Source organism: Equus quagga, chromosome 12, assembly GCF_021613505.1.
Source record: "Equus quagga isolate Etosha38 chromosome 12, UCLA_HA_Equagga_1.0, whole genome shotgun sequence".
Classification (NCBI taxonomy): Eukaryota; Metazoa; Chordata; class Mammalia; order Perissodactyla; family Equidae; genus Equus; species Equus quagga.
Window position 1 is genome coordinate 72,809,281 of NC_060278.1, and position 12,601 is coordinate 72,821,881.

A 12,601-nucleotide genomic window follows, 5' to 3' on the forward strand; every position below is an offset into this window, starting at 1 on the left:
ATACTAAAGCTCAGTAAGTATAAGCCAATTTTCACATGTACTATGCAAAGCTCCTAATATTGTGACCTTTTCCAAATTTTTGCAGTTTTAACAGAAGTGTAAAAAGGCACTTTGTTGTAGTATAAGAAATAAATTCACAATACAAATTACTATGAAGCAGACATTTAAAATATCCCTTACCAATGTAGATAAGAATAATTGTGAAATAAAGGAATTTATTGAGTTTTTCTTTTTCTTTTGGGTTTTAGGCATTAGGATTTTTGTCTTCTTATGGAATAGGAATGGAATACAATCAAGCCAAGGTAAGGTCATTCCGTTTTGTCTGGAACAAAACTGATTTTTTAAAAAGGGCACACTGAATAGAGAGTCTACTTTTTAGGTAAAGAGGCTCACTCTAGTGTGGTGGTTAAGAGCACCAGCTCAATAGAAAAGTTTAGGGTTAAAATATCATAAGGTCCTTGATGTCTCATATTTCAGGTTCTTCATTAAAGGTAGAACAGTATCTACCTCACAGGTATGTTGTGACAATTAAATGAAATATCATGTACAATGCCCTTTTCCCAGACTCCAGAGCTCGGTAAGCCCCCTGCCCCCAATGGCAGCCATCTTTACAGAGCAAGAGCATGAAATTTGGAACCTTATTTTGAAGTAGTTCAAGGTTCATTGCTGGGCTAGGAATTAAAAAAACAATGATTGGTTTGAGTTCTAAATCTAGATGACTTTTTTTTTCTTTTTTTTTTTTTTTTTTTACTTTAGGCACTGATATATTACACCTTTGGAAGTGCTGGAGGAAGCATGATGTCCCAGATGATTTTGGTTCGTAAATTAAATATTCTTGGGCCAAAATAGGTATGTTATAAATACAGCATTGTCAGAATATTAAGATTATATATGCCTGTGTTTTAGGGGTACAGATATTTGTCAGGAATCAATGTTCTACAGAATTGTGAAGTTGCGCTAAATCATTACAAGAAAGTGGCAGATTATAGTGAGTAATTCACATAATTTATTTTAAGATAAACAGACTTGCCAAGCAATTAGAAAAATAAGTCAATTCCAGTTCACATATTTATGAAAGAATTAAGAGGCTACGCTTTTAACGTCTGTTATAATACAATTCTTTTAATACAATGTAGAGTTTCTAATTTCTTAATAGTTACTTTTCAAAAAGTTTTAAATGACTGTACTCAATTTTAATTTTTGTTACTGCATGTCCCCAAACAATTCTGTTTTACTTGTTCTTGTGATGTTCTTTCCTTAAACTGAGAATCTGAATGTAACATCAATAAATATTAAGCAGTTTCCCTAATTCTAACATTTAGAATATGGGATGCCTTGTTAAAAATTCCTGAAGAAATGGATGTAAGCTACATACATTGGTGCTCTCTATCACTGCATATGACAACAATTCAAGCAATCATTATTCTATTACCCTATCCTTTGTCTACAAAATGTAGAGCATGAGTTTAACATATGTTCCTAGAATCATTTTCAAAGTTGCGTGTAACATTTCATCTTGCAACATCACCAAGCCAGACTAAATAATGGAGTTTTAAATAAAAGTCTTCCAAGAAGTGAAGTCCATTTGGTTAATTTCTGTAATCAGAATAACATTTGAATACACATCTTTGGCATTATTAGGATCTGAGAAAAGAAAGAAGGAGGAAAATAACTACTTTTGAATTTAAGATGCTATATATAACAAGAGCATTTCATATGCTTAATGAAAATGGAATTACTATATATATATATTTCAAACTGCACTCTTTGTTAGGTTTATTCAAGCATATTTATCTTTATATTTATTTTCAGACTATCCTTAGGAAGTTATTAAGGAGCAGCTATTGCTCTTATATTGTAGTTTTAGTTCCAGAAAAAATCAGTGGTAGAGGGAGGAAGTTACCTTTTCCTAAAATCTATCTTCTTTTCTTGAGCCTGCTTGGCCAAATCTTCAGTAGGGTCTCATATAGGTTGATACAATATTCATATGGGTTGCAAAGAACATCTAAGTTTCTTGCACTTTTCTCAGAACCAAATAAACAAAAATTAGCAAGTTTCTGTCTCCCAAGGATAGTTCATTTCTGTTAGTAGACCAGATCTCTGCACAGTTTAAGAGTAGGCCTAACAGTGTTTTCTCTCAGTTGACTGTTATCTCTTGAAACCTTGTGTATTTTGGCTATCTCTGGCTTGTTTCTGTTCACAGTTGCTGACAAATTGGAAAAAAGTGAAGGTATTCCAGTGGAAAAAGTGAGACTAACTGAGAGACCTGAAAATCTGAGTTCTAACAGTGAGATTTTGGATTGGGACATATACCAATACTATAAATTTTTGGCAGAAAGAGGAGATGTTCAGCTACAAGTAATGTATACAGCAAGCTTGAATTTTTAGAACGTGCAAGTTACAAGGGACTTGGCTCTCTCTGAGTCCTAGAGGGGTAAACAGTGCCCCTTCCTGAATGGGGAAGGGAAGAGACATGCCCTCTGCTTTGCCCTCCTCCTTTTTTGTCCCCTGACACTTGGAGTTCCTATGGCCTATGGGAGAGTTAGTTGCCATAGTAATGATATATATTTTTTTGCATTTACTCCTAAAAATTTCAATTTTAAAAAATCTAGATTTTAATTATAGGAAAAAAGGACCATCCAATGTTGATTTTAATATGAATGAACTCTTACCAGGATCTAGAAGTGTTCCGTCTTTGGGAATGGGAATGGGACAGCATCTGTGTGAATTTTGAGAGCCAAGACTTAAGGCCCCTCGGTTTATCTGCCCATGTGTTGCAATACACCAGCAGGCAAGCTTCCTGCCACTGAGGAAGCCATATGCCCAGAACCAACCAATTACCCAATAAAAGATATAGTCTGGAATGTTTTCCTGCTTCTTTTTTAAGACATGCCAACTGCATCAAACTGGATCAACATGCTATAGTAAAATCATCAAGTAAATTTTTTCCTTTTCTTTATTTAAATTAATACTGCTGCTAAAATAATTTCAAAACTCATTGTTCCTAGGTATCTCTTGGACAATTACATCTCATTGGGAGAAAAGGTCTAGATCAGGATTACTACGTAAGTCAACCTCAAGATTCAGTCATATCAGGTGGGGAAGACAGTGGTTAGGAAGAATGGCAGGGCAGTGAAGGAGGGAGGGTGGAAGAGCTCCTGGGGAAAGCCCACTGCTGCTTCTTTGGTCAGATCTGCTTCCCAGTTTTGAGGAAGAACAAAGTTCACCAGAAGGAACACTTTTCCTACCTGCTTCCAAATACAAAATGCTAGAGGCTTCTGAAGGAGCAGTTGGGGCAGGGAAGTTTCCGTGTTCCCACTGGACCTAGACTTCTCTTACCCAAACTCACTGTTGGGTTGGGGTTAGATGAGATGCATACCCACTCCTGCTGGCCTTGGACACGCCTGTTTCCCGAAGGCCAGCTATGGAAAGTCCATCTGTGAGTTTCCTGCTGAGGAGCTTGAGGGCCAGCCTCAGCCCCATTTGGCTAGATCAGAGGACAGACTGCTTTCAATATAATTAGAAATACTGTTAAGTATCTTTATAAATTTGCAAAGCTCCTTTCAGTCATTTTGTTTAACATGATCTTATCCTAGTAAGGTTAGAAGATAATTAAAAAATCAAATTTATAATGGAGAAAAAAGCAAATAAACTTGACCTACATCTTCAGTAAGATGCCAGAGCCCTGGGATGCGGTCTTGTCTAGATTTTATTGCAGTTTCAAGGCCCTAGATCCCCACAGGTCTGGGGAAGTAACTGGAATTCTTTTTAAAAGATGATTTTTCAGATTTGTCATTTTATAGGAGCCATGTGCTCATTGTCTCAAAGGAACACATACCCTATTTCAACAGAGTCCTAATGGCTAAGCAATAGAAATAACTACTTTATAAGGCAGTTACATAAAAGCATGATCTGTTACTACTTTCCATTTCACATTATATTGTTATTTTATGAATGAGTCTTTGGTACTATTGTTTGTTTTATATGAGGTACAGTACACATTAGCTAAAGGTCAAAGTTAATTTCATAAAATGTGATAAAATAGGTAATTGAAATAAGCATATGCATCCCAAGACAGCTCAATTGAAGGTCTTCAGATTTTGTTAATCCTCATCATAACCAAGGTTTTAGCTTCTTAGATGGGAAGTTCTGGGTTAACAATAATACTCCAATGTCAGATTTTAGACTGCAATGAGTTTCTTATGTTAACTTTGGGATGCATAACTGGGAAGAATTCCCTGTTTCCCATAAATATGAAAGTTGATTGACTGTGAAGGCACCCAAACTTCAGCCATAGGGAATACCCACCAATCTCTGTAGAGTACGTGAAACCCACAGGGCTAAGTACTTACAATCAGCTCCAGCCACCGTGAACGTGAAAAGGGAGCTGTAGCTGCCTCTAGGTGAGGAGGAAGTACAATCCCAAGGCTGGCACTGAAGGATTCCACTGTTGTAGTGGCAACAGCCAGGCAGTTGGGCGTCACCCAGGAGTGCAGTCAGGCTCTCCTGTGGGCTCATTCATGGAGGTTTTATTATCTCTATTTCACAGATGAGAAGCTGAGGCTGGAGAGATGGAGTAAATTGCTTCAAGTCTCACAGCTGGGTAGTAAGGTTGTTAATCAGAATTTGAACTCAGGGCTTCAACATTCAGAGCCTGTGCTCTTTCCATTAAATCTTACTTCCTTTTGACCTGGGGAAAAAAATATGTGTGTATATATACATACACATATGTATACGTGTATACACATATACGTATATATATACACAGCTTCTAAAATCCAGTTTCTCCACTTATAAAACAAGAAGAAGGAATGACATAATCTCTCAAGTTGCTTTAGCTATAACTTTCTGATGGAGGGTTGGGCCTCATGCTTCCCATTCAGACGTTTCAAAAAGGCTGGTTTAATTCCAGAACTTGCCTAGTGGTTCAGGCACATTCTGGGGCAAAGGCAGGCTGGTTCTTCCTGTGTTCCTCAGTCTAAGAAACCCACAATTGCATGGAGGGCTCTAGTCAAGGTCTCAAACCTCAAGACTGATTGGCTTATGCATCAGTTAGATTAGGCTGTATAACTAACCACTCCCAAATTTACGTGGCTTAAAATAACAACCATTTATTTAATTCATGATTTTGGCAGGTCAGCAGTTTTGACTGGGCTCAACTGAGTAATTCTTCTGGTCTGGACCAAGCTCAACTAATCTTGGCCAGGCTTGCTCATTCATCTATAGTTAGCTAGAGTTTTGGCCAGGGCTGGCTGGTTTTTGATGGCCTCATCTGTGACAGCTAGGATGACTAGGGCCTTTCTCCATGTGCTCACATCCTGCTGGCAACTGGCCCAAGCTTTTCACATGGCAGTCAAATGTTCTAAGAACACATGAGCAGAAGTCTCTTGAGGCTTAGAGTCAGAACTCACAAATCACTTCTGCCATATTGTTTTGGCCAAGTCACAAGGCCAGCCAGCATGGAAGGGGCAAAAAAAGGGACTTCTTTTCAATATGCAGAACTGCAAAGTATTGTGGTCATTTTTGCAACATACCACAGCTTAGTTGCACCAAAATCAATTTGGAGGGGTAGAGGAGATACAAAGGGGAGAGAGAAGATAAAAGGATAAACTGAGTTTCTTGAAAGGCTGTTACCACAGCTCATCCTTCAAGTCTCACCCCCTCAGAGAGGATTTTCTTGATCAGCTATACTCTTCCATCCCTTATCCTATCACTGTGTTTACTTTCCTCTAGCTCATATCACTCGCTGAATTAAATTGATCTTGATTTGTTTACTGTTGTTCTCCCCACAATGGAATGTAAGTTCTTGTCTGTCTTGCTTACTACTATGTATCCTGTACTCAGATTAGTACGTGGTACATATTAGGTACTTAGTAGGTATTTATTGAATTAATTAATTAATTAGTGAGAGCATCCTAAGCGTTATATGTTGCTCCTCAGCCTGAGAACCATCACTTAAGCCAGTATGCTAATACTCGGCTTTAGTCCACCAAAGAAAATTATTAGTGTAAGGCTCTTTATAAATGTAAGTGATGCCCAGTTTACTGCCCAGCAAACTAAATGTAAAAATACCTGGAAATAATTAGCTTACCTTTTTTTCTCCACAGTTTGATTGAATTAATCTCTCTCATGAGTTGTCTCACAGGCAACATTTTCACCTCCTCCAAGCCCACCATCAAATATTAATTATTGCAAAGTATTGTATATGCAATTCTTGATTACATTATCTTGAATTTCTACACACACATTTTAGTGTTATTTGCATTTCTAAATATATACAAGCTCAGAATGAATGGGATTAGGAAAGCTGGGTGTTTTGGTGCATTATATTAAAGTGGATAATGTGTAATTAAATTAAACCTAGCAGAGGAATAATATCAAATATGTAAGGGCAACCACTTTGTCTACCCTGCCACCCAGTAAAAAGAAAAGAGGTAATATCATCCCTTTTCAGGATGATTTACAGAGCCTGGGATAAAAGAAGTGTTCATAATTGTTTTTACAACAATACATTTTCTTGACATTTCATTCTAGGGGGAATGTTGCAAACTGATTAAATGAGGGATTTTCTTAGAACAAATGAAAAATCATGCTTTTTTTTAAAAAAAAGAGATGTACATTCAAATAATAAAAATAATAAAGCTTCACTTAGCATAAATGCTTGAGACATATTATATTTCATCATATCTAAGCTACTATCAATTATAAGATACTTTAGTTTATGTCCTACTGAGAAAGAAAAAACACTGCCAATATATGATGCCATTGATAGTAAGAAGTGTCCTAATTAAAATTTGGGAATGGAGATGTACATCTTAGAATCAGTAAAATATGATGGTAGGTGCTCACTAAATATTTGAAGGATAGGGGTCGACCCAGTGGCGTAGTGGTTAAGTTTGCATGCTCCACTTCAGCAACCTGGGGTTCATGGGTTTGGATCCCAGACACCGACCTACATAGCACTCATCAAGCCATGCTGTGGTGGTGTCCCACATACAAAATAGAGGAAGACTGACACAGATGTTACCTCAAGGACAATCCTCCTCAAGCAAAAAGAGGAAGATTGGCAATAGATATTAGCTCAGGGCCAATCTTCCTCACCCTCCCCCAAAAAAAATTGGAAGGAAGGAAGGAAAGTGTCTTAGTCTGTTTGAGTTGCTATAACAAAAATACCATAGATTGGGTGTCTTATGAACAATATAAATTTATTTCTCGCAGTTCTGAAGGCTGGAAGTTTGAGATCAGAGTGTCAGCATGGTTGTGGGAGGACCCTCTTCCAGTCTACAAACATTTCATTGTATCCTCACATAGCAGAAGGGGCGAGCTAGCTCTCTGGAGCCTGCTTTATAAGGGCACTAATCCCATTCACGAGAGCTCTGCCAATCACCTCCCAAAGGCCCCATCTCTAATACCATTGCCTTGGGCATTAGGTTTTCAATATATGAATTTTAAGGTGATGCAAATATGCAGACCACAGCAGATGGATACTTGATCTTAACTCTTTGAGAGCAAGAACTCAGATTGGCTCATGTATATCCATCAAAGTAGCTTGCCTAATACTTTCACACAGTTTCAAGATTCCCTCATGCTCATAAATCTCAAATTGCTTCTATTTCCTACCAGATAAAATAAAAGTACTTATCTAGGTATTCAAGACTGGTTATAATATGGCCTTATCATATTTTTGCAAGTCTTAGCTTTGGGGCACTCTACTTCAGCCATACTGAAGTCATTACTATTTCCTGGACACACCTTGGACATTCCCGTCTCCTGTTATTCCCTGAGCCTACGGTGTCCTCTGCTCCAGTGAGTCCTCTCCATCTTCTGTGGGACCTTTATCATTTAAGACCTCCTTCCTCTTACCGTGAAGCCAGAGTGCCGAGTACATGGGAATTGCATTCAGCCTGCTTGTGGAACTCCAGTACCAGCTGCATGACTCTTGAGTGTCACTATACAGGCTCAGATATTAATAATACCTTTTTTATGTGCTGTTGTGAAGATTAGGTAAAAAAAAGCTTGAAAAACACTTATCATGGAACTAGGTACAATTTCTTTTATTCTATACCCTCTCATTCTTTTTGTGTTCTTTTTATCCCATCTATCACCTACTATTTTATTGCTATTTACACATATGCCTTTCTTCTCAGCAGTATTGTTAGGAAGCGAGTGCATGGACAGTATTTTTATGTTCATCAATCACCTATAATACTTAACATATTACCATAAGTATATGTAGAACATTTCAATCAAGTTTTTGAAAGAATAAAGAAAAGATGGATGGATGAATGAATGCATGATGCAATGAGGTCCAGCATTGGTGGCAATTGTATTTACTTATATCCATAAGGCAGAATGACTTTAGTAAAAAGGGTGGGTTCTCAAATAGCTTGGCAATATTTCTGGAGCAAATTTACATATAAAAGAACTACTCATATTTCTTCCTTAAACATTCTCTCCTCCTTGAGAAGGAGCAGATCCTTGCATATCAACCTAGGCTTTTTAAAAAGCATAAGAGTTGTGTCCTAATAAGACACTTTGGAGAGTATCTTCATTTCTCATGCCTGAGTCTAATTTCTTTTAATACTCCATGTGGTCTCTGAGAAGAACTTCTGGAAGGTCAGGATGAGGCCAAGGGAATGAGGCAGCAAGGTACAAATCAACCCTTACGCATTCTAGACTGAACGTTTCCTTTAATGTTATGACCTAGAAAGAATCAGAGGCTTTGCCGGTTCCCTTCAGTTTGATTTAGAAAGAATTGGCCTGAACTTCACTTCTGCAGAAAGACTTGGTCTCAGCAAGCAGCCAGGTGTGTCTGGTCTTACTCTGTCTTATAAACATTAGGTCACTGCATATCCAATTCTGCCAATTGTACAAACTGTCTTATAAAATAACTACATAGTGTTAACATAGAAGGGTACTTTTTCAAAAGAATGTACTATTTAGTTCTGCAGCCTGGATTCATCTGTCTTCCACAAATGCCCACTATGCCTTTCCAAATGTAAGAAACAAGCCCTCACATTCTAAAATTGTATATGTGAGCTATATATAGCTCCCACTCTTTAGATTTATGGTTGAAATAGCACTTGGAGTAGTGCCTTGAACAAAGTGGGCATTTCATAGATATTTTTGAACGCATATTGAATGAAATAAAGTTTGGTTCAAAAAGCCATTTTGAAGGTTATGTTCGTGACTGTTAATACTACTGTTCCTTTTCTCTCCAGAAAGCATTATATTACTTCTTAAAGGCAGCAAAGGCCGGGAGTGCAAATGCCATGGCATTTATAGGAAAGGTACATGCTTCATCTCCGTCAACATTTTTCATTTCTTAAAAACCTAAGAAATTAATGTACCAGCTAATGTGTATAGTGACAGGGCTGCAGGCCTCTTTCATGGAAGCATCCGACTGGGCATTCTGCTACAAACTGAGACTAGTATTCCTGAGGTGACAGCTTGGGAAGAAGCCCCACACAACAGCAGCCTTTATCTAGGGCACTAAAAGCAGCCTTGAAAATGCACCTGGCCCAGGGCTCCTCAGTTGAGTGTAGCTCAGCGCCCCATCCCCTCAGCCCCAGTTTGACACCTTACTCTGGCATGTAACAGGAGAGCCGGGCTAGTCATGCATCAAACGGATGCAGGCCTTCGCCCAACGAGGTGCCTCCCTCCTCCATTCCTGAACTGAGAACCAGCTTCAGGCTGACCAAAGTCCACCCTTAGGGCACCTCTGACCCCAGTGGCTTTGTTGAGTGAGGGTTTCTCTAGAGGCATGTTCTTCTCTCCTTTAAAGATCACTCACTCCTCTGAGCACTGCCCTTGGCTCCCTGCGGCCAATTTGCATTAGTAACCATGGGGACAAGTGCCCTGCTTCCAGAAGTGCTACATACAGTAAAATTAGATGTGAGGAAATATGCGAACGCGCATATAGGGTCCGTTTCTTTGCCTCAGGCAAGGTCACTCCAGAATGTATATAGTAGGTTGTTTCCTTAGCTTTTTCTCTTTTTTAAATTGAGATGAAATTCAAATAACATAAACTTAACCATTTGCAAGTGTACAATTCAGTGGCATTTACTACATTCCCAATGTTGTGCAACCATTACCTCTATGTAGTTTGAAAACATTGTCATCACCCTCAAGTTCCTCATTTTTCACATGTTCTTTTTCTTCTTTTCTAGATGTATTTAGAGGGTAATGCTGCAGCACCACAAAGTAATGCTACTGCCTTCAAGTACTTTTCCATGGCAGCCAACAAGGTGTGTACTCAGCTCATTTCTGTAAACACGTGAAAACCGTCGGCTTTTATTACGTGCAGATTGGTGCTGAATAGTTGACTCCGAAGCCCCAAGGCCAGCTAATGGGCCTGGGAGGAGTTTTGTGCCCTGGAGAAGAATATTGTTGACAATAAAATATGGGGTTTGGGTAGGGGGGACATGTCTTCTCATCTTGGTAAATGGAAAATGGCAGAGAGTTCTGCTGCCCTAGCAGAAGACCAGACACTTTCCCTCCCCCATGCAGGAGATGAGGGTGTCTAGATCAGGAAACAGGAAACAGGACATAAACAAGATGAGGGCAGAGGAAGGGAAAACTCAGTCAATAACCACAGTAAGCTCAGGACAAAGACAACCAAGAAATGTCCAGTTTTCTCCAGTTCGATCCTACTAAGGCCTAAGGCCAGAAATCCCCTGGGGCTAGGCAGAAGGTTGTCAGAGGCAGACACGAAGAGATGCTTGAGAGTATGGCTCTGGAGGCAGGATCCCTGGTTTCAATGCTAGCCCTGCAGCTTACTGTCTTTGTAACCATGGGCAAGTTATTTAACCTCTCTGTGCTTCAATTTCCCCATTTGTAAAATGGGAATATAAGATTTGCCTCATATTGCTGCTGTCAGGATGTAACGAGTTAATATTTATATGCCTCATATTGTAAAGTACTTACAGCAGTGCCTGGCACATGGTAAGTGCTATGTGTCAGCTCGTATCTTTTGCAGCCTGGGTCCAGTTAAGTAGAGTGAACTTCAAAGCATATCCAAGGCAGAATGGACTGGATATGTGAGGGAATCTAGAAATGGTATAATATGGCTCCTGTCATTGAAGCTTTGCCTTGGTTCCTAGGCTCAGCAAGACTGGTATCTGTCAAAGAAAACCTAGGAGACTACTCTGAATCCCTTGCATGCATGAAGAACTTCCTCATGGCAACACCCATCTGCCTAGTCTTGGTGAATGGCTTTGGTAAACTTTCTATCCCTGCACAGTTGAAGCATTTCATTGTCTTACAACATCATGCTGCAACACTGGCAGTAAAGATCTGCTCAAATCAGGGAATATTTTCAACTGCTCTCAGTTTTTAAAAGCCCACTTGATGCTTTAGGAGCCTATTTACAAATGACTTGCACCTTGGAGCTGCTGCTATTGTGTAAATTACTGAGAAGGCTGGTACTCCTCTCCCTTGTAATTTATATGAAATTGTTGCTCAGCAAGACAGTTATCTGGAGTACCATTAGATTAGGATGACAACGGAGAGCAGAGTGAAAAAGAGGTGGGTTAATGGAACAGAGGAAGATCTCTTGTAATCTGGCAAATAACACTGATTTGTCAGTCCAAAGGAATAATGAGAGGAAGTTGAGTGTGTAAATCAACCCAGCTTCCAAGCTATTCAGGTCTGTGTAACCAGCAGTGGTCTGAGGTACTTGTGTTCTAAGCCAGAGCTGCATCTCTTTACAGAGGAAATCTGAAACTCTATTTAAGGTAATTATTCTGAACGGCATCAGGGGAACATGGCCGTATATTCCTTTATCATCACCTGGACAATTTATTAGATTTCTCACTTGAGGTCACTATCAAAGTAAAGAATTTCTGTCTTCCACTCTACACACCCATACTCTACTACCTTTTAAAGAACTATTGCTTTTTAAATTTGTTTTTAAGTCATATCAGTACAAGATGCAAAGCTATAGACTTTATGACTTCTTTTGTCTCATTTACTCAGAAACATGAACAGTTATCCTAGGTGATGTAGGGCCCATATTGGGCCATATTCTTCTGGTTTTCTCTCTCACACCTCTGAATACAGCAGGCCCATCTCCATCTCCACAGTCTTGTCTCATCCCCTCCCTTCCCATAACCCCCCATTCTGAATCTTACCCATCCCCCAGAGCAGAGCTCAGTCCTCTCTCCCTCCACAAAGCCATCCCTACTCTCCTTGGCTCACATAATCTTTTCCTTCTTCTGAACTTGCCCTGTGTCTACCGTATATACTGCTTCTACCTTGTGCCTTCTCTCCTACTGTCTGAAGGCCGTGTCTCCTCAACTAGAGGAGGGCAAGAGTTTTAGTACACAGTGTGGGTTCATTAAATATTTGCCAAATAAGTGACTGTCTGCTCCCTGAGTTCATGTCGGTTAACCTAAGCAAGAGCACTGAGCCCTAAAGTAGAAGTTATATATGGGAGTATTGCCTACACATATGTTTTGTTTGACCCAGAAAGTATTTCAAACATTAGGAAATTTCATATCGAAATCTGAACAACCACCTTTTCTTGAAAAATGAGAAAAGCTGACCATGTGAGGCTGCCATTCCGTGTGGCAACAACTGGCTGGAGCAGAGAGCTGAGGAG

The 12,601-nt window shown here is 39.3% G+C and overlaps 1 protein-coding gene across 1 annotated transcript in view; it reads left to right on the plus strand.

Annotated features, from left to right (window-relative positions):
• SEL1L2 (SEL1L2 adaptor subunit of ERAD E3 ligase) overlaps window positions 1–12,601 on the plus strand; it is a 118,860-nt gene that overhangs the window by 86,752 nt on the left and 19,507 nt on the right. The window contains exons 7-13 of the mRNA XM_046678027.1: window positions 249–302; window positions 757–816; window positions 907–988; window positions 2,204–2,358; window positions 3,009–3,065; window positions 9,222–9,290; window positions 10,170–10,247. Coding sequence (XP_046533983.1) covers window positions 249–302; window positions 757–816; window positions 907–988; window positions 2,204–2,358; window positions 3,009–3,065; window positions 9,222–9,290; window positions 10,170–10,247 — 555 coding nt within the window. The remainder of the gene's footprint in view (window positions 1–248; window positions 303–756; window positions 817–906; window positions 989–2,203; window positions 2,359–3,008; window positions 3,066–9,221; window positions 9,291–10,169; window positions 10,248–12,601) is intronic.